General features: G+C 43.5%; 1 protein-coding gene across 1 annotated transcript in view; it reads left to right on the top strand.

The window, feature by feature from the left end:
* Positions 1–22,730, top strand: part of DDX31 (DEAD-box helicase 31) — a 79,115-nt gene that overhangs the window by 32,814 nt on the left and 23,571 nt on the right. Inside the window, exons 15-18 of the mRNA XM_018565757.1 lie at positions 677–727; positions 10,267–10,406; positions 15,589–15,670; positions 20,865–20,976. Coding sequence (XP_018421259.1) covers positions 677–727; positions 10,267–10,406; positions 15,589–15,670; positions 20,865–20,976 — 385 coding nt within the window. The remainder of the gene's footprint in view (positions 1–676; positions 728–10,266; positions 10,407–15,588; positions 15,671–20,864; positions 20,977–22,730) is intronic.

The following is a 22,730-nucleotide window of genomic DNA, read 5'->3' as shown; positions in this document are numbered from 1 at the left end:
TTACAATGTTATTTTGACTTTGTTATTCAAAATTTTAAACTAAGAATTACAAAAATAATTGAGGGAGGAGGAAAAGCTTCACATAAAGGTTATACTGGTTTGTGATGAGGAGACTGTTGATATGTGGCCCATGTCAGATCAGGGCCATGTCAGACTAGTGACAGGATGTTTAGAGAGGGCAGAAAAAAATCAAAAAGGTCTTGATCCTTCTCTGGCTGGAAGCTTGAGGTGTCATTCCATCTCTTGCTGAAGACTGCAGAATCTCTCTGGTGAGGAAGCGGCTCCTAATTCTTCTGGCCAGCGAGGGGACAATGGTGAAGAAGCAGGTGAGTGTTTTTTGTTCTCTCCAGTGAACCTGTCGCTGGTGAGTTGTAATTTTTTTTTTTAATCTTGGCTTCTTTTCCTTGTTCTTGGCTGTATGGAGCAGTGGGAGAGTAAAGGAAAGGTAAGTATGTTCTTCTGAGGAGTGGCATGAAGCAAACGTGTTGCTTTTCCCTACGTTGACAAAGCACTGGTTTCCATAAAAATTTCACATTTGACTGTCTTTGTGTCCTTTCTAAAGCGCTGGAAAATTGTTGGTGCCATATAAATGAAAAGAATAACTGCCAGTGATCACATTGCCATGAGAAAGGAGTGACACTTTCATTCTGCATTTTTTATTTTTTGTCTTTTTTAGGATGTTGCTGCTCGTGGTCTGGATTTACCTCGGGTGACCTGGATTGTTCAGGTAAGTCTGCAACTCTCACACAGGCTAAATTCTGATGTATTTGGCGGCTCCTGCGCAAGCAATATTTGTGGCAAATATAACATTTTTACAAAGTGGTGATATGATAATGCTATTTGGCAAACACCGCAACTGAAATAAAGTCAGAAAGTCAAGTCAAGTTACATTAAAGTAGAACTATGGCCTCCCATTAAAAAAATGTGCTACAGAAGTTAAAGTGACAGATTTAAAAGGAAGAGCAGCAAACAGAAGGGAAACAACCATGGATTACAGTAAGGCACACATTACAGTATTGTTTTATGTTAAAAAATCTGAGGGTTTAATGTCACTTTAAGTTTTCTTTTAAAGGAGAACTATGAGGTGAGTGCTTTTCACTCACCTCATAGTTCTAGCTGACCTGTGACAATGAGACTGTCACAGGTCGGCTCAGTAGATCGGGAAGTGAGCGAACATATACCGGCCTTCGCTCACTTCTCGATCCTGTCACGGCTCTCTGCCGTGACAGGGGAGGGACTGGAATCCCCCCTCCCTGCTCCGATCCTCTAGCGCTGACTGGTGGAACGGACGGGGGAGGGGGCGGGTACAGCTGGCTCTGCCTCTAGATAGGCAGAGCCAGCAGTCACTCACGCAGCTGGGCGGATCCAGACATAATTGTCGGGATCCGCTTCAGCTGCGGCGTCTCAGTATACCGCGAGCTTAGGGTGACGGGAGGACGCTAGTTTGTGTCCTCCCATTACCTAAAGGAGAATTATGGGGAAAAGCCCTAACCCCATAGTTCTCCTTTTAAGTCCCACAAACACCCGTTGAGTCCACCAGAGACATCCACCCAATGCTGCTTACTCTGCTGCACTGCTCCTGAGTTCAGCACAGAGTTGTCACTCTCATGAAGGGCATGCCTGTTTGCACTACAATGAGAGAAGATCTCTCGGGGGGACATGGCTATCAGCATTGTCACTGTGGATTCACAAGCATGAAGCTAGCCACATTTAGTCCTGCCCACTGCATTCTGAAATGACCACACTGCCTCTGTAGCTTTGCCATGGGGCAGGAACATAGTGGGTGGGGGGGTTGTCAAACGCTTTTGCTAAGTCCAAGTATTCTATATCCACAGCCATTCCTTTGTCTAATTTATTGCTCACTTCCTCTTAAAAAGAAAGTAGATTTGTTGGACAACTTCTGTCTTTTGTGAATCTTTGCTGACTATAGCTTATTATTATTTTCAAGCAAAAAACGTGTGTATGTGATCCTTTGTCAAACTTTCATGTACCTTTCCAAGTATGGAACTAAAGCTTACAGGTCTGTAATTACTTGGTAAATACTTTGATCCCTTTTTTTAAATATAGTTACCACATTGGCCTTGCGCCAATCCATTGGTACGAAACCAGTCATTAGAGAGTCTTTAAAAATTTTGATACAATGGCTTTGATATAATAGAGCTCAGTTCTTTGAGGATACGTGGGTGTATGTTTGTTCACCTTAATTTTGTCTATTTTTGGACCATATCAATAGTCAGCCATTGTGGTTCATTAGAGCCTGTGACATTGCCATCCCCATTATGAATGTGAGTTTCATAGAAAGTATTTAATAGATTTGCCTTCTCTTTGTGCCCAGTTACCAACTCTGAGCAATGGGCCTACATGCTCAGACCTGACCTGTTTTACTGTTACTATACACTGCATGGCCAAAAAATAAATCAGCACCTGGATCTAGCTAAGCAAATAGGTAAGAGGCTTCCACTGGATAATTACTGCAGTGATTAATGTGTTATGTGCCCACAAAATGAGGTCAGCTGTCTACCTGGATATACTGAATAACCATCAATGGGTTTTTTTCTTCCTTGATGGCACATTGGGCATATTCCAAGATGACAATGCCAGGATTCATCAGGTTCAAATTGTGAAAGAGTGGTTCAGGGAGCATGAGACATCATTGTCACACATGGATTGGTCACCACAGAGTCCAGACCTTAACCCCATTGAGAATCTTTGGGATGTGCTGGAGAAGACTTTACACAGCGGTCCCACTCTCCCATCATCATTACTACAAGATCTTGGTGAAAAATGAATGTAACTCTGGAGAGAAATAAATGTTGTGACATTGCATACGATCACTGAAACAATGCCACAGCGAATGTGTGCCATAATCAAAGCTATAGGAGGTCCAACGAAATATTAGAATGTGACATTTTTTGGCCAGGCCAGTGTATTTAAAGAATTTTTGGGGGTTTGTCTTCACATATTTTTCATCATATTCGTTTTAACTTTCAAATGCCCCATTCGTTTTACTTTTCATCCTTTTAAACTTCTTGCTTAAAGGAGAACTATGGGGTTAAGGCTTTTCCCCATAGTTCTCCCTAGGGAGGACACAAACTAGCGTCCTCCCATCACCCTAATCTCAGTATACCGCGAGCTACAGCTCACTGTATACTGAGACGCCGCAGCTGAAACGGATCTCGACAATTCTGTCTGGATCCACCCAGCTGCGTGAGTGACAGCTGGCTCTGCCTATCTAGAGGCAGAGCCAGCTGTACCCGCCCCCTCCCCCATCCGTTCCGCCAGTCAGCCTTTTTTTATAGCCTCCCATCAAAAAAATGTGCTGCAGAAGTTAAAGTGACATTAAACCCTCAGCTTTTTTAACATAAAACAATACTGTAATGTGCGCCTTACTGTAATCCATGGTTGTTTCCCTTCTCTTTGCTGCTCTTCCTTTAAATCCTCATGTCTTCTCATGCTGGGGGAGAACTTCCCTTTGCAGTCGCCCCGGCTGCGGCGGTCTCAGTATACTGAGCTTTGGGTCACGGTAGGATGCTTGTTTGTGTCCTCCCGTGACCCTTAGGAGAACTATGGGGAAAAACACTTACCCCATAGTTCTCCTGTAAGGGAATATACAGTATTTTGCCGTGTTTGCAAAAAAATTGATTTGAAACATTGCCATTTCTGTTCTGTTTTTTGATGACAATATTCCCTCCCATTCTATGTCTTGGAGAGCAGCCCTCAGCATTGGGAAATTTACTCTACTGAAATTAAGTATTCTTATTTTTCCAATATGTGCTTGTTGTTTGACAACTATGTAAGAAGGGGGTTTCCCTTAATTTGGAGAGATTTCCTCTTATTTCCTGTTGTTTCTACAAGACAGAAATTGAAAGCAATGCTCACCAGTTGGATACAGACATCAAAAAAAAAATTATTTCAAGTGTTCCCTACTCTATCCAGAACTTAAAAATAATGTTTTGGCTTTAGAGATACTTTAAATCACCTGTTTCTGATATATTCCTGGGACTTTCTATTGAAATCTCTATACTTGAGTCCCGGGGTCTGCAAGGGTAACCTACTCTCCTCGTTGGATTTTTTCAGATTTTATACCATGGTGAATATAGTAATCGGAGTGGAAATCACCTCTGTTGTGTCAGTAGGAATGAGTCTCTAAGGTCGGAGGGAACATAGTCAAGAACTACATTTTTGAGATCTCGTGTACCAGAACCTACAATGGAATCTTTTTTTTAAACTGTTTTTCTCTCCCGTTCATTGAAGTACACAGGGCAACAGATCGTAGATCCTGAATGGTAGGGTATATCGCCACCTGCAGGAGTAGGACGCTAGGCACATAACAAAAAGACAAGACAGCCTAGGGGCGGCCCCTGCTGGTGGCCCAACCCCTCACTTGCTGACAAGTCTCCAGTTTTTTGCCTAGCGTCAGGAGTAAGGAGCTAAAAAAATTCTTTTTCGTGTCCTTACATTGGACCATGGTGTAGACTTATTCCCTGGTATTTGGTAGAAAGCAGTAAAAAAAATTCTTAAATGGAATGAAAGGTCATTAACAAAGACCGTCTCTTCTGAATCACATGACAAGTCATATCAAATCAAATTACAAGCACTCTTCGTAGGGGTTCATGTATAAAATGTCATATAGCTGTGTGGGTTCCGTTCGCACTGCATCAACACCACTAGATGGCGCTGATGACGATAGGAATTTTATCAATGCCATCTAGGTGCGCTAGTGCCGTGCAAAAGGAATCACCGGGCAGAATATCTGGGGTGTGGGGCCAGTCGACTGGCATCACTGTTCAGGTATTTTGACAGCGGCACATCCGCCTCTCTCAGAATATATTAGCCCAGTGGGAGATTCGGTCATCCTCACTGTTTAGCATGGATGGAGGAATCCATCCAACATGTGGGCTGAATGTAAAAAATATAACCGTGTACGGCCAGCTTTACTCTTTTGAGCAGTCTCAACTTTAGTAATCAGCCTGTCACAGCATGGCTGCTTTTAGATAAGGACACAAGTTTCACGCAGCCCTCACCCCTTGTGGAAGTTAATGAGCTGAGAGATGTAAAAAAGAAACAGCCAACTGCTTAAATTTACAGAGGGAGCTTAATCCTTTCCAGGAGAAGCTGTTTAATTCAGAAGTTATTTCCTCCATAATATCAGCGTTATTTGAAGACGGGGATTGTGTGTATTGTTCATCGGTAGAGACATGGGTCAGGCTTATGGCAGCGACAAGCGAGACTTTCTCTGGATAGATTGGAGACGGCAGGCGAGCTTGTTCCTTTTTCCATATATGTGAGCAGTTGTGCAGTGTATGAACCCCCGGTCTCGCCCTAATCAAGATACAGAGCCTGCCCGATGTCACCTACCCATTCCTCACGTCAGCGGCGCCTCTGAGAATAGATGCAAGCAGGCTAACGATGAGACAGGGAGCGAGGTGAAAGCGAGAGATCGGCAAAGGACAGCTTCTCAGGAGAGAGGTCCCATTAGCTCCAAATCTGGCATGCATTTTGTCTTCACATGTCACACCGCAGCGTTCCCATGACAGCCACATCTGAGCCACTTCTGCTGCTTTTTAGTGTTAAGGAGCGGCTGGTATATTCCTTATGGGCTGCCTGGAAAGGCCGCAGTCTACGTTATATGTGGGGTAATTAGGATGCCAAAAATTCCACCTGGCCGTACGGCATTCTCTGTGTGCTCATCATTGCCTGACAAGCCAGCTGTGTTATTTTGCACATGTTTGCAGTATTAGGTTGCCCGCAAAGAAGATGCTGCGTGTTTTTCTATAGTTGCCGGCTGTCCCTGATATCCAGGGATCAGCCAAGATTTTAGAGATCCCTTCCTGGAAGTGGTTTCAAAAGGGTTGGTCCAGCGAAAACTTATATGTCAGTGTTTGATGTTAGAAAGTCATATTATGTAGTGTTATCTCTGTTCGATAATTGCAAAAATACCTCTTAATCCTGTTTGAATACCTTGCTCCTTCATTATGGATAAGAGGAAAGTTGGTGGGGGGTTCTGTAGTCCTGTCCTAGGGGGACAATGTTGCTTCTCCATACATATAGTACAGTGAGTGAGCGTTGTCACCAAAGAACAGGAACTATGTTCCTGGAAGGATTACTAGGTGAAAAAAGGAAACAAAAGTTTGAAAAAGAAAACTACCGTATTTTTCGCTCCATAAGACGCACTTTTTCCCCCCCCAAAAGGCAGGGGGGAAATGTGTGTGCGTCTTATGGAGCGAATCCCTATCGCCCAACGCCCAGGACATGCAGTTTCGTACGCCGGGCGAGTAGTTTTTTTTGTACATTTAGCCCTACTCCTGACAAGCTGAGCTAAATGTACAGTGGGAGCCGCTGCTCGTTTAATTCAAGTGATCTAATCAGATCAGTTGTATCAAATCCAGCGGCGGCAATCGTTTTCGCCCCCCGCCGTGGTTTTCGGGGTCCCCCGCTCCTCTGGGGGACCCGTGACCACGGCATAGGAGCTCACCATAGAGCCCCTAGAGCAGACGAAGAACGTCCATTCTTCGTCTGCTCTGTGTGATCACTGAGACCGTGGCGCTGAAATCACAACTCCACCTGTCTCAGCTGTGACAAACTACAGCTGCTGTCACAGAAGCCTACCCTCCCTGCGTCCTATGGTCCGGTGCACCTTATAGAGCGCAAAATACGGTATATTATTATACAGGATTTATATAGCGCCAACAGTTTGCGCAGCGCTTTACAATATAGGGAAGACATTACAATTACAATACAATTCAAGGCAAGATGGTAAGGAGGGCCCTGCCCCTGAGGGCTTACAATCTGAAAGGGAGGGGGGAGTGATACATGAGGAGGTAGCTGTGTGGGGAGGAATTGTTTTTTTTTAACTATTTTACATTATGGGAAATGTAAAAAGAGGAGCAGGAACACACAAATATCCCAGTTATACAGGAACAAAGTTGGGAAATACGTTGGGAAGATCTCACCATATGGAGTATCCAAGACATACAAGGTGCCGGGGGTTGATTCATCCCACTGACCTCTACCAATAACTAAAATATCACTTTTTCTATGGAATCTATAAACAAAAAGATGTTGGGGGAAAAAAAAGAAGCTTTTCTTTCTGTTTTCACCAGTGTTTTGTTTTTTAAAGCAATTTTACCATAAATTAAATTGTAAATTATATTCTATAATTTGTCCCGTTTAAAATGACACTAAAACGATGTTTCCAGTACAAAGTATGGCAAAGTTATTTGAAAATGGGGGGAAAAAATAATTTTTTTCCAGTTTTGTGAATTTTATTGTTTTGCCACATTGAAAAGAGGTGCAAACAAAACGAATGAAACGGAAAAAAAAGTACATTTTTATTAATGCTAAAAATAAACAGCAGAAACATAGCTAAAGGGGGGAAATACGGGAAGGAGTTAATTAGGGGTGAGTAGGGTTAAAGTCACATTAAAGGCTAATTTTTTTCCCCCTCCCCCCAATGTTAGTGTAAGGACTTACCTCAAATGATGCCTCTGCTGTCCCTCCAGCGCTGGTGCGGGTCTCCGATCCAGCGCTGACTCCTCTGTCCTCCTCTTCTCTCATGTCCCACGGAGTCTGTGCGGGTGCACGCTGCTCCATAGACTTACCTTGTGTCTCTCGTCTCTTGGCCGAGCATCTGAACTGCGCATGCGCCCGCCCTAAGATCCTTTGCAGCCGCCTGATAAATTTTCAGATGCTCGGACGGGAGCGCACGGCAGAGACACAGGTAAGTATTAACCCTTTCAAAAAGTTTTCTCTTTTTTTAATCGTTTTGCATATATCTACTGCTTGCTAGCAACAGATATATGCAAAAACATGCAAGGGTTTAATAACCCTTTAAGTGTTATTAAGGGGTTAAATAGAAATAAATGTATTCAAATAAAAAAATCACTTTTCTAATTGGTTGTCATTGTATTTCATACATATAAACAAACATTGCCTTTGATTTACTGAATGAAATAATACATTGATTCATTGTATTATTTACCCAATGGCACCGGCAGATTGCAAGTGTTATTTTCCACCGGAGCAGCTGTCAGTAATACAAAGTAATAGTGTAATACAAAGCACTTACTAGCTGTCATTTTGATAATTTGCAGCAGGGGAGAAAAAATTGTCAGTACGAAAGGCTAAATGGTATTGGTGCTTATTGGCAAAACCTCCAGTTTTCCAATTTTCTGGGCTGAAACCCTTAGTGGACATTTACCCCCTCTGGACCTTTAACTAAAAATCACATAAGCGTGTAGCTCTGCATGCTGATATGAAATCCTCTTACATTCATTAGTTAAACATATTTTTCTTTAACTTACCGTATTTTGTGCTCCATAAGGCGTACTGGACCATAGGAAGCAGGAAGATTCTGTGGCAGGTTCTGTGACAGAAGCTGCAGTTAGTGACCGCTGAGACAGGTGGCGCTATGATCACTGCGCCACGGTCTCAGTGATCACACAGAGCAGACGTTCTTCGTCTGCTCTAGATGCTCTATGGTGAGCTCCTATGCCGTGGTCACGGTTACCCCAGAGGAGCATAGGACCCCGTGGGGGGGGAGTGCGTCTTATGGAGCGAAAAATACGGTAGTTATTGTTTTCTACTTCCTGATCCCCTTAGCAATTAGTGATGTAATCTTTGCCCAAGCGTTGCATCCTGGAAAAGTTACATCAGCAGTACATTGCTGGGAAATCTCATCTGTAATCTCACAACATCTTAGGAGAAGGCGTTTTCCTCTCCAGAGATGATGTGCATGGGCACATGTGCCAAAGTTGCAGGAAGTAAAGGGAGATATATTCATCTGCCCTTAGTTAAAATGGCCACTGTCAGAAGACTGGGGAAGAAAAGAAAAATAAGTTATGCAAAGAATAAAAAGCCGACAATTATCTAGAAGTATGTGATTGTAGATTGTCATTACTAAACACTTCTAAAGGTGCCTTCGTTGTCATTTTAGGTCCCATTCACACTGAGCGATTTATCGCGCGGTAATTCCCGCAATATCGCGGCTATTTACCGCGCGATATCGCTCTCCAATGCATGGCAATGGGGCTCTGTCCGTCGCGGGTCGTGCGTCGCTACAGCAGGACCCTTTTTGGAGCGGATTTTGCCGCGATTCTAGCTTGCTGAATGCAAGCATTTGCGCGATATTGCGCGACAAACGCGGAAAATGTTAATCGCGCGACAAACGCGCGATTTGCGAATCGCTCAATGTGAATGGGGCCTTAAAGATAAGGGTAAAGTTCCTCGTTGAAGATATGTCATCTTTAATAGATGTTGTACAAATTAGTGGGGCTGGGAAGGTTGCTGTAATGAACAGAAGCTTACCTTACCCCCATAAACGAAGTAAATCTGAACTAGGAAAAAAAAAAGCTAATTTCCCATGATGCTATAGGGTCCTCCCATATGAGCATGTGGTACTATTATGATGTGGTAGAGATGGGCACAGATGGTTTTTAGGGTGTCGGGTCATGAACTGCGTGATAGCTGGTCTCCCATTACCAGGAATGGAGGTCAAGCTTTTGCTGGTACATTTTGTTTTTTTTGTTCAATACATTTTTATTGGCATATAAAAGAATAACAAAGGTATCCACTACAAGTGGTAGATCGTCAATCACAGATAAACAACAACTCGTTTACATTCAGCGCATCAGTGCATCCGCATGCTATAAGATACACAGGGCATTGAAGGCGACTAGTGATTGCAGGCTGTAGTTGTGGAGACTGCTATTCCGAAAGACTAGTTATAACCAGAGATTAAATAGAGGTAAGAGAGAGTAGAAGAAAGAGAGAATTAAAGAAAAGAACCAAAAGGAGGTTGAAGGAGGTCAAGAGGGGGGAGAAGAGAAGGTGGCTGGGGGTGGGGGTTGTGCACATTAGAAGATCTACCACCAAAAGGTTGATCCCACATTCAAGTGCTCAGTAAGGACCTGTCGAAGGTAGGCGGAAGAAAATTAGAGAACCACGGCTCCCAAATTTTATTGAATTTGGAAAGGTTACCAAGTAACTTGGCCGTCAGCTTCTGGTTAATCATGACCCAGTGGAGTCTATTTTTGACTGCCGAGATACTCAAACTATCAGAAAGCCAGGCGATGGCTATTACTTGCTTCGCTGCTGTAGGCGCATGCGTTAAAAGTTGAAATTCACTCTTGGAAAAGCCAGTCGGCCTAACATTTAGGAGGGGCTTCGCTTGGCGTTAGGATGATACGTCTCTGGGTGAGAGTGCCCAGAAATGTGTTTTGCTGGTACATTTTTAATAATGTTGTGCTTTTCTCCATGTCTTTCTAGTACAATGCTCCAGCAACTTCCGCCGAGTACATACATCGCGTCGGTCGCACAGCAAGAATCGGAGCCCAGGGGAGCAGCCTGCTCATTCTTATACCATCCGAGGCTGATTATGTGCAAACGCTGGTGGATCACAAGATCAGGTGGGTGAAGTACAAGCAGTTCGACATCTTGGGGTGGGAACTTGCAGACATCCGTCATCTCCCATAAGATTTTAAGCAGTCTGTGCTTTGTGTTTTATTGTATAGCTGAGGAAGCTCTGTTACCCCTGCAATGTATTGTGCTGCTTTCCTTGACTTTTATCAGTCTGCCTCAGATACTGACACTGCTACCATAAAAAGTTTGTGTATTGATAAATGTGCACCATCTTCTTTTTTTTGTAGTAGTATATATGTAGCCAAAGCTTTCATTTTTGGTAGAGTAGGGAATGGTTAGAAAACTTTGATTTGTTTTTTTTTTTTGCTGTAAATGTGCTGTTGGGGAGATATTTTCCTCACTTCCTGTTCTCGTAACACAACAGGAAGTGAGATGAAATGCCTGGACAAATGAGCACTTTAGCTCAGTAGATCGGAAAGTGAGTGAACACATACCGTCGCTCGCTCACTTCTCGATCATGTCCCTGCGGAGAGCTGTGACTGTCAGTCACGGCTCTCCTTAGGGATTCCCCCCCTCCCCGCTCCGATTCTCCAGCACTGACTGAAGGAACGGACGGGGAGGGGCGGGTATAGCTGGCTCTGCCTCTAGATAGGCAGAGCCATCTGTCACTCACGCAGCTGGGTGGATCTTGACAGTAATGTTGGGATCCGCCCCGGCTGTGGCGGTCCCAGTATACGGCGAGCTGTAGCTCATGATATACTGAGCTTTGGGTCACAGGAGGACGCTAGTTTATGTCCTCCCGTGACACTTAGGAGAACTATGGGGAGAAACACTTACCCCATAGTTCTCTTTTAAATACGGTTGTTGAGGCCTACCACCTTTAATGGCACCTCTATAGCAGTTCATAATTAACCTCTTGCCGTCCGCCCGTAGTAGAAAAACGGACGGACGGCACTGCTGCATCTGCGGGTTGCCGTCTCCAGACGGCAATTTTTTTCTGCTCGCGCGCGCCCCCTAGCGGGCACGCACGGGCAGAAAAGACCCGACAATGCACCCCCCCGGTACCGGGTGTCACACATATAGGCGATCAGCGGGTCCATAGCCCGCCGATCGCCTATATGTGCTTGTTCGCGGGACACCCCCCCCCGCGCCCGCTCGGCGCTTATCTGTCCCCAAAAAAGGGTATAAAATTCATTTCAGTACAGCGCTGCATGACGGAATAAATGTCAGTTAAAGTACCGCAGCGCTGAATACTGAAAAATGGCCTGGATGGGAAGGGGGTTTAACACCGCGGATGTCAACTGGTTAAATACAGGGCAGGGTTAATCTTTTTGTAAGATTGAAACTCTGAGTTCTTCCCCTGGAGACCCGCACAAGTATTGTATGATGTATTATTGTATTTTAATTCTCTCTTTCCAAAGTCTTTAGGCCAGTCATGTGATGTCGTAGGCTCCTCTTCCTCTTCACCACATTTCAGGGTTTGGAGTTGCTCTCTTCACTTTTACAAAGTGAATGCTGAACTCTGTGGTGATGCTTCCATGACACCCTGCACACACAGTAGGGTCTTCCGTCTTGAGTAAGGTTCAACAATATTGGATACCCCTCCTAGCGGGGGAGATCTAGAAGCGATCTGGCGACAGGTAAGTCGCCAGGATCGCTTCTGTTGTAAAGCCGACAGTCGGCTCTACAAGTTTAAACAGAGTCCCGGCGGCAAAAGTCACCGGGAGTCTGTTTAAACAGCCCCGATGCTGGCGACGTACACTGTACGTCGTCAGTCACGAAGGGGTTAATGTGAGCCTTTGTAAAAGAAAGTTTCATTTCGTTTTCCAGTCCTGCAAACAGCATAGTTGCTCCTCCCAAAAAAAATCCTTGGTGTACATGCATCTATATAACAAAATACAAAAGGGGGAGCGCACCCAAGTGTACACAATTGCTAGTAATGAGCCAATGTTTAAGGCAAAACATGATCACCTTGTGTATATATTGTGTATATACTGATAGACAAACAGAATATATATGGCGAACTTTTGGAAAGGCTTTCACAGAATTCCATGCAGTCGGGTTCTGGGAGCCAACAGTAGGATGACTTGGATAGCTGTAGACTAAAATTCAATGGGCTGAAATTCAAAAGAATACATCTCCAAGCTTTCGAATTCCTCACCAGGGCTCTTACAAAAGACACACAGGGAAGTGTATATCATACAAAAGATTTATTATGCAAGACGTTTTGAAGTGGTTCACCACTTCTTCCTCAGGCTTTGGCAATGTTGGCCTTCATTCAGCCCTGAAGACATCTTGTGGCTAGAAGACATTGCTGTGGCAGGCAGATCCAGATTAAGGCTGGGTTCCCACCTGGGCGTTCGAAATATGCGCGTTTCGGGTCGCGTGTTTTTACTGCAATTTGCCGTCCACGAAACGCGCGTTTACAAGGGCTATCTGGCTGTATCCTAATGGATAAGAGCAGAAATACACCCCAAAGAAGCTCCTGTACTTCTTTGGGCGTAGGGTGTTTTTCAGCACGTTCCGACACGCTGAAATACGCCCAGGTGGGAACCATGCCCATAGGTAATAATGGGATTTCACTTGCCGGGCGTTTTACAGCGCGTCGATCAGCACTGTAAAACGCCCAGGTGTGAACCCGTCCTGAAGGGGAATATTGCAGCCAGAACTTTTGTAACTGTCAACACCGTTCAGACAAGTCCAGGTTCACTTAGGACCATCTCATTACATGTACTGATTAAACCAAAGGCAGTGCTGGTTTCTTGTCACATTTAAATTGTAACTATGGGTAAAATAATGTATATGTATGATGAAGTCTGTCACTAGCATTAACACAGTATTTTGTTTTTTTCACCCCTCCTGGAACATTACCTGTTGATCCTGCCTGTAGATCTGTTATTTTTATTCTTCCTTTAACAACGTGGCAATGCTTTTTGCTCTAAAGGGAAATTGCACGGCAGTGTAATAGATCAACAAACATGTCTCTCCCCTGCCTTACATATGAACAAAGTAGTAGGTGAATAGGATGTACAAACCCACAAAAGGGGGGGGGGATCTTCGTCAAGGCTCCACAGCAGGGCCTGCACAAAAAACACCAACCGGTCAAACTGGGTAGTACATGGTAGGAAGGGGGTAAGAAAAAAACATCACAAAAGAAGAAAAAAAAGATATATGGTTACAGGTGAAACTCGAATAATTAGAATATCGTGCAAAGTTCATTTATTTCACTAATGCAACTTAAAAGGTGAAACTAATATATGAGATAGACTCATTACATGCAATGCAAGATAGTTCAAGCCGTGATTTGTCATCATTGTGATGATTATGGCTTACAGCTCATGAAAACCCCAAATCCACAACCTCAAAAAAGTAGATTATTACATGCAATCAATAAAACAAGGATTGTACATAGAACAATATCGGACCTCTGAAAAGTACAAGCATGCATATGTACTCAGTACTTGGTTTGGGCCCCTTTTGCAGCACTTACTGCCATTACTTTTGCACGATATTCTAATTATTCGAGTTTCACCTGTACATTTAGAAAGTGTAAGAGATCCTGTACAAATTAGGTTTCCTTTTGGTATTTTTTTTTCTAGTGGGCAACTGACATTTGCATTCATAGTTACATAGTATTTGAGGTTGAATAAAGACAACGGTCCATCAAGTCCAACCTTTGTGTGCATGTGTGTGATTGTGCATTTGTATATGTGTACACGAGTCCCTTTTCCATCCTTGTTTTTAAGAGTACCTTTACCCCTGTATGTTATGGTCTCTGAGGAAGGTATCTAAATGCTTTTTAAATGATTCAGTACTCTCAGCTGATACCACTGCTTGTGGCAGGGAGTTCCAGACTATAACCGATCTGACTAAAAAAAAAAAAAAACCCTACGACCCTTGTGGTTAAATCTTTTCTCCACCAGTTTTAGGTGGAGGCCTCTAGTCTTTGTTATGGAGTTTACTGTCAAAAGTTTATTATTGATGTTGCCATTACCACCAAACATTTTGTACATCAAAATCATGTCCCTTCTTAATCTCCTCACTTCTAGCGTGAACAAGTTTAAGTTTAATAACCTTGTCTCATAGCTTTGGTCCTCCAGCCCCTTAATTAGTTTAGTTGCCCTTCTCTGGACTCTCTCCAGTTGAAGGACATCCTTTCTGTGGACTGGTGACCAAAACTGGACCGCATACTCAAGATGAGGCCGAACAAGTGATCTGTAAAGTGACAAAATTATTTATTTGTCTCTTTCATTCCCTTTTGAATACCACAGAGTACTCTGCTCGCTTTGTTTGCTGCGGCCTGGCATTGCTACTATTGTTCAATCTGTGGTCTACAATGACCCCCAGATCTTTTTCCATTTTTGACTTCCTAGTGGAGTTCCCATTAATGTGTATTCCGCTTGCCTATTTTTAATCCCAAAATGCATTACTTTACATTTTTCAACATTAAACCTCATCTGCCATATAGTTGCCCACTCCCCTATTTTATCCAGGTCCTCCTGTGATGTTATAGGGTCTAAGTCCTTGTCTATTGCCCTCCCAATTTTAGTATCCTCATTCCATAACCCTTTGCTATAGCCAGGCTGCGTATCAGTTCAGTTACATGACTTTTAGTGTGCCCTTTGCTTATACTGAGTATCCTGGCCTGGTGACATAAACACGATGGGTAAAGCCCAAGAATATCACTGCTAAACTGCTGTGTACAGCCCAGTCAGGTTCTGGCTGTGCCACTGTCCGGGAACCTGGGGTACCACAGAACCACAGACAGATAAACAACATATATTTGCCATGGGATAGGCCATAAAAATGTTCTGTATTTTCAAGCTTTTTTACACAGAGGAACCCTTGCTATAATGTTCAGGTCTCTGGAACTTCTGCTTATATTTACTAATGGGCAGCTCATGGCTCATTAACCATGTTAACATCGTCAGTGGGAAGATTGCCCCTTACATTAGTGGCCAGCGGGAGGAATGCCCTCCCCTTACAGGTAGCTAAAAAGATCATTGTCAGTGATAACTTACCTGAGAGGCAGAGATTGCTCATTGTTCAATAAAGCCCTGGCAACCTCTGGTGGAACCCCTAGCATTCCATGGAACCCTGGTTGAGAAAAGCTGGTCCAATGGAACCCAGACATCTGTGTACAAACAAAAGAAGATGATTCATTATTAGTCCCCAGAACTGTGTATCTCTACCTCACTGGGTATTACATTATTCTTTTCATTTTCTCAGTGTCTCCGAGTTGAAGATGGAAGACGTGCTGTCCAACCTACTCTTAGAAGACTTCCTGAAAATCAATAGAGCTGGTGGCAAGGTGAGAATGTCAAACCAGTGCACGCTTTACAGTATATGTTTATAGGTCTGGTTTAGGATCTGAGGGGTTCAATAGCAATGGGCAGGTCTAGGGGGTTTGACGCCGAAGAGCAGGGACACCTTAAAATGCTGTTCTTTGAAAAGGATCAATGAAGGCTGTCAGGGCTGGGATCTGTTAGATGTGGTAACAGGAGAGGAAACTTTTAGCAGCCATTGAGGTAAATACAGGTAAGCTGCGTGTAGGTTTGGAGCTGCGCTTAAAGTATCATTTTATTTTTGGTAATATATATGAATATTGCCTCCATCCATGCCACTATGTAATGCCAGGCAGCATTCAGACACTTAAGGGGTGCTTAAAGGTTTCATTTAGTTTTTTGTTCCTTTTTTAAAAATAGCTCTTTTATCATTTAAATGTTAAACTCTAGGGAGCTACAAAAGACAAACATTCATGGAGGCAGTGTAAGTACTTGAATTTAACTTGGTATCAGCCCCCTGTGGTCTACTGTACTGCAGAAGCAGCACAGGGAGGCTAACGGGTATGGCACAGCGCAAGGAGCATGCTGCTAGAAGGAGAGAGCAGAAGTAGCACAGGGAGGCTACCGGGTATGGCACACTGCAAGGAGCATGCTGGTAGAAGGAGAGAGCAGAAACAGCACATGGAGGCTATCGGGTATGGCACACTTCAAGGAGCATGCTGGTAGAAGGAGAGAGCAGAAACCGCACAGGGAGGCTCAGTTGTGGCACAGTGAAACAGAAGAAGAAAGCAGAGTGACAGAGATGAACTCATCAGTCTGCTGCTTCTCCTTCCACTGTCCAGTCACAGGGTAGGGTGGGAGGATACCTGACAGTGAAAGTGGAACTGCAGCAGAGAAAGGTCGGGTCCCCTTCCCTGCCAGAACTGGATGGGCAGATATAACAATCCTTTGCCAGGTAAAAATGCTTTCCTATCTGGATTTTATCCGCATAATTTTCTTTGATTCTGGTGTATTGCGGACGGGTTTGAATGTTAAAAAAAAAAAAAAAAGTTCTCTGTCTTTTCTTCTTGCAATTATCCTTCCCGAGGCTGCTGTGAGCTGGGCTCTATACTTCTGCTGGTTAGGGCGATCCCAGCAGCTTTTTTATGTATTGTGCCCTCGAGGGCTCTGGCCACTACGGCCAGGAGCATTTGAAAAAGCGGCAAAGGGCACGGCAAAAGTGAAGGCTAGCGGGAATGGGGGGATAATGAGATACAGTGGAGAGAATGCAGACACACAGGAAATATGTTCCAGGTAAGAGGCAGCATTGGGGCTTCTATGGCTGACTAAGGCTATAGAGGAGCCAGGCTGGTGGGAAGCCAAGTGAAGGATGTTTCCTTAAAGAGATCTTCACTCCGAAGGAAGAAACATCGCTGGCTTATCCCCGCTCTCTCCCTCCCTTTGTAATATATTGCCATATTATCACTAATCCCCCTGGCAGTTGTGACACTGAGACAAGTCATCTGTCACTTAAGATTGAGCGCTCTTTAATTTTCCGGCAGAAACTCGCAGCAGGGCCTCCTTCAATTTGAGGTCTTTATTGGAATTCTGAAGCCCCCTTCTCGCCTCCCTTCCCCGCAAGCCTCAGATCTATTCTGAGCCACGTTACAGAAAGTATACAGTAACCAACCGAGGGATTCAGTCCTGGCTCCGGCTCTGTTTATTTAACGATTTAGCCGGATTTCTGCTGCTTACGCCACCCCAGGCCAAAGCCCGCTTTCTGTCATTAAAGTGCTTTAGTTTTAATAACAGCGGATTGTGTCCACCTGAGGAACGGGTAACTGGTGTAATTTTGCATTCATATTAAAAATAATAATAATAAAAAAAAAAGTTACAATGGGCTTAAAGGTATTAAGTTTATTCAATAAGGCAAAGAGTGGTGTTGCAAAAGTGTGGCAACCAATTGGCAGTCATCTTTTCCTGATGAGGTGACATCTGGTTGCTATGTGTAACGGACATTTCCATATCTTTATTGTTCCTTTGCCCTGCTGTACCTATTGCTGGCCACACACAATTTTTCTTTTTCTTATTTTTTTGTACTGACGTACATTTGCTGTTTCACTCATTTAACCAATTTTATTAAATGTATTTTATAGTGTACCTGTAAAAAAATAAGTCAAGGCAACCGCCTTGACTTATTTTTTATAGATATACCATGACCTGAATGAATGAGAACCATTATAGTGGAACACATTTGCTTCATATCTTACTCAATATTTTTTTTTCCTCTCATTCCACTGATATGTTTTTTGTTCTACCTTTTATTGTGCCATTTGTTTTTTTATTATTCAACTGATTTTTTTTTATTATTACATTTTCCTATGGTGACACACAGTTTTTTTAATTTAATTTTTTTCTTTTAATGGTGACACACAATTGCTGATTTTCGTATTCAACTGATTTTTATTTGTTTTTGTTTTTTTAAGAAAAAAATTTTTATAGCGACACCTGCTTTGGTGCTTCTCTTATTCGTCCGATGTTTGCCTTCTTTTGCTCAAACCTTTTACACATTTGCTGTTTTTCTTATCCTACTTTTTTTTTTTGCATATCCTTGTGTTTGATTATCTTACACACACTACAACTCCACCAAAATCAATTATGTTTTCCACCCTGGACAATTATTTCCTATTCAGTTTGACCCTAAAGTATTGGGCCTAAAAAAAAAACAAGACATAAGTCTGCTCCTCTGCTCAGTTGACGGGTGCAATAGCTAGCCTGCTGTTGGCTGTTGCAGTTTGTAATGGCCAATAGCAGGCTGGCTATAGCTCCCCAATATTTACATTTTTTGCTGCTGACTGCGGAATCTAGCCGCCGCCCGGCAGCAAAATGTTAAAACATTTTTTTTTTATTTGTAACTAAATAAATTTGGTTGCTAAGCAACCGACAATTTTTAAAGGAGAACTATGGGGTAAGTGTTTTTCCCCATAGTTCTCCTAAGGGTCACGGGAGGACATATACTAGCGTCTTCCCCCGTCCGTTCCGCCAGTCAGCGCTGGAAGATCGGAGGTGGGGATCCCTGTAGCGAGCCGTGAGTGACAGTCACAGCTCTCTGCCGGGATAGATTGAGAAGTGAGCGAGCGACGGTATGTGTTCGCTCACTTCCCGATCTATTGAGCCGACGTGTGACAGTTTCATTGTCACACATCGGCTCGAACTATGAGGTTGAGTTAAAATCACACACCTCATAGTTCTCCTTTAAGTGTGTATCAAGCCACCGACCAGTTCCTTGAATGCTTGAATGCCAGATAATGGGGAGTTTACTGTATTCTCAATCAACTGAGCCATCTAGAATTAGGTCCTGTGGGGGCCTATTCTACGTTTTCACTGCTCTTACTGTGAAGTTAAATGTGATGGGTGATACAGAGGCAGAGAGAAAGGGATATATACAGTACAAGTACACTCCCAGTGGTGCTTTTCATAGCCTTCCTGCAAGAGATTACAGAGAGCGCAAGTAAAGATGAATTGAGTGACGTTCGCACAGCTTCAGTGTTTGCGGCATAGAATTTGTGACTCGCTTGTTGGTTGAATTTACTTGTTCTCTGGAATTCTATCCAACCTCAAAATCAAAATGCTCCCATAGACGACCGATCTTTCCACTAGGAGCTGGCAGAGAAATCTGCCTAAAACAAAATCCATATTTTGGCACGTGCGCCGATACTCATTCAGCCGGCTAGAATTTTCAATTATTCCAGCCAGCAGAATAAATGTACTTGCATACACGCACATTCGCACACAGTTACATGTGTATACACGTAATTTGCGCCAGTAAACTCCTCTCTGAACGCAGGTTTGGGGCATTTTTTTTTATATCCCTAAACACTGCACTAAAATATAGATCTGGAGGCCACAATGTGAGCACATTGGCTGAAATAGGTCTTATATAGGTGTCTTGCTGCACTCCTTACCGGTATAGGATGTTCCTTGAAATCCCGGTGGGTGCTCGTAGTGACCACGGATGGCGCCGTGAAGATATACAAGTTTGCAAAAGTATGTCACCAGCACACCATTTGAGTGAGATCAACAAAAGTCCTTTTATTAATGGAGTACTGTCTTTCCAGTACAAACACTTTCGGGGGCCGCACAGTATCCCCTTCATCAGGCTCAGAATGACCAATGACCCACACAGGGTCCCCTACATCAGGCTCAGAATGACCAATGATCCACACAGGATCCCCTTCATCAGGCTCAGAATAACCAATGACCCGCACAGGATCCCCTTCATCAGGCTCAGAATGACAAATGACCCGCACAGGGTCCCCTTCATCAGGCTCAGAATGACCAATGATCCACACAGGGTCCCCTTCATCAGGTTCAGAATGACGCTCAATGATGTCATTCTGAGCCTGATGAAGGAAACCATGTGCGGCTCATTGGTCATTCTGAGCCTGATGAAGGGGACCCTGTGCGGGTCATTGGTCATTCTGAGCCTGATGAAGGGGACCCTGTGCGGGTCATTGGTCATTCTGAGCCTGATGAAGGGGACCCTGTGCGGGTCATTGGTCATTCTGAGCCTGATGAAGGGGACCCTGTGCGGGTCATTGGTCATTCTGAGCCTGATGAAGGGCACCCTGTGTGGGTCATTGGTCATTCTGAGCCTGATGAAGTGGACCTTGTGCGGCCCCCGAAAGCGCTTGTACTGGAAAGACAGTACTCCATTAATAGATGGACTTTTGTTGATCTCACTCAAATGGTGTGCTGGTGACATCGTTTTGCAAAATTGGCTGAAATAGGGGTGCGTCCAGAGTCTGAAAAATGCGCCCTGAGAGTTGGCAACCAAACAAAAACTGCTCTGCTGTTGACTTGACTTTGGTAAACTGAAATTCGGTTGGGTGCATTGACCTACGTTCTGTTCAAGTATATTTGCAGTAGGAAGAGTTAATACGGGAAATGCATGCTCCCTTTATAACTGCTCTGTGTGTGTTTCTACGCTATGCTCCCCCCGACTCACTCCCTCCTTTCCGCCAACATTTTTATTACAATGTAATTTCTTGTCTTTTACCATTAATATTGCGAGGATTACCCTAGCTGGCCCCAGTGCGGAATGCTGTGTCACTTTACTGTTATTAAATCCATCCTAAAACTGCTTTATTATTCACAGTCTCTCTCCCCCGTCTTTTAATTTAACCCCCTTCCTCCACCTGATGCCCCCCCTCCCTTTCTCTACTGCCCCCATCCAAACAGAAGGCCGAATCGGCGGACCCCCAGACCATCCGGGAAAGAGCAACCGTCTTGCAGACCAAATTTGAAGATTACACTCATGCCAGTCCAGAGACCGCTTTACGGGCTAAGAAAGGTAAGGAAGGAAATGGCAACGTTTTCTGGTCTATATGTTATTAATTTCCTTTAAAGTGCACCTGTCTTTTTGGATCTGACAATATACTGCAAAATTGGATGGCACTACCTTACTTTTATTTGCATTATGCAGGGTGGTAATATCAAATTTTGCCCCAAAAAATAAAAATGCAGCCATTACTAAAATCACTCTTCTTTGGAATCAGCAGTTCATGTTGCAACAGTATAGTATATAACAATAGTATATTAACAAGCACCTTTTTCTTGCCAATAACAAAAGAGAGAGATGCCCCTGACCTCTTTTATATGAGCTGAAGCCTAGGCAGAAGATTATTATTATTATTACATGGTATTTATATAGCGCCAACAGTTTGCGCAGCGCTTTATTACAATCACAATACAATTCATGACAAGATGGTAAGAAGGGCCCTGCCCCCGAGGATTACAATCTAAAAGAGGAGGGGGAAATGATAAGATTGAGAATGATCACATGATCACTGGCTACCATGACCATTGTGGGTGTTATGCCATTAAGAGACTGCAGAGACCCTGTCTATTATGTGAAATAAGATGGTATTATTATTATAAAGGATTCATATAGAGCCAACACTTTGCTCAGCACTTTACAATATAAGGAAGACATTACAATTCAAGACAATTGATGGTAGAATAAGCACAACCAGGAAGCAGTAATAAATGTCAGGAGACCATAGCTCCTCCTGCAGCATTAAACCCTGCCCCGTCTCCACAGGTATATTGCCATGGCATCTAGGGGTTGGACCGTAAAATAATTTTGTGCCACTTATCATGAAATACCGAGATGCTGAATAATTTCTGAGCCTAATAGAAAAGAAAAATAATCATGAAAAGGTGCAACACTAAATAAACCTAATAAATCTGGAACTAGTCACACCCAACTTGACTCAAAATCACAAAGGAAAAATATTTTTTTATTTCTAGACTCACTGCAATATGTTTTTGTAAAATTGAATGATATTTCATCAATTATAAATACTCCATAGAAATCACTGCTAAGGACTGTAATTCAACAAGATGCTGATTGCTTATGACATTTTTACAGTGATAACCTTTTTCATGGAAAAAAAAAAACTTTGCCTATAATAGAAAAGAATATTTTTGTCTAATTTCGTAAGTTCCTTATGCTGATATAAGTGGACTTGTCTTTAAAAAAAAAAGAAGAAAATCACAAATATATATATATATAAATCCACTCGTCCACTCGTCTGTGACGAGCAGACAGTGGAGCCCGACGAGCAGCTTCCCGGCCGGCCGGGAGCTTAACACAGTCAAGCGATCGAGCGGCTCTATAGACGCTCGATCACTTGTATCAGCATCTGTGACTGCCGTGTTCGGTCCCGAGATCCGCTGTGCCCGATGCGGCCGGGACCGGCACGGCTCTGTGACAGGAGATCAAAGGGAGTTCAGTATACGAACTCCCTTTGATTTCGGTAGCAGCATTTGCCCTGTGATGTTACAGGAAACATGTGACCAGGAAGCAGGAAATAGTGGGCGGAGCTGCTATACAGTGAGAAGGAGGCTGCAAGCAGAGCACACGTTTTTCCCCAGTAAGTCTCCCTCTGTCCATCTTCTTTTACATTATACCCTCTCTCTCTCCAACCCTATATATCCTCTCTCCCTCCCTGTATACCCTCTCTCTCCCTGTATACCCTCTCTCTCCCTGTATACCCTCTCTCTCCCTGTATACCCTCGCTCTCCCTGTATACCCTCTCTCTC

Source organism: Nanorana parkeri, unplaced genomic scaffold (genome assembly GCF_000935625.1).
Source record: "Nanorana parkeri isolate BGI_ZX_2015 unplaced genomic scaffold, ASM93562v1 scaffold884, whole genome shotgun sequence".
Lineage (NCBI taxonomy): Eukaryota > Metazoa > Chordata > Amphibia > Anura > Dicroglossidae > Nanorana > Nanorana parkeri.
This window is presented reverse-complemented; position numbering and strand designations above follow the sequence as displayed.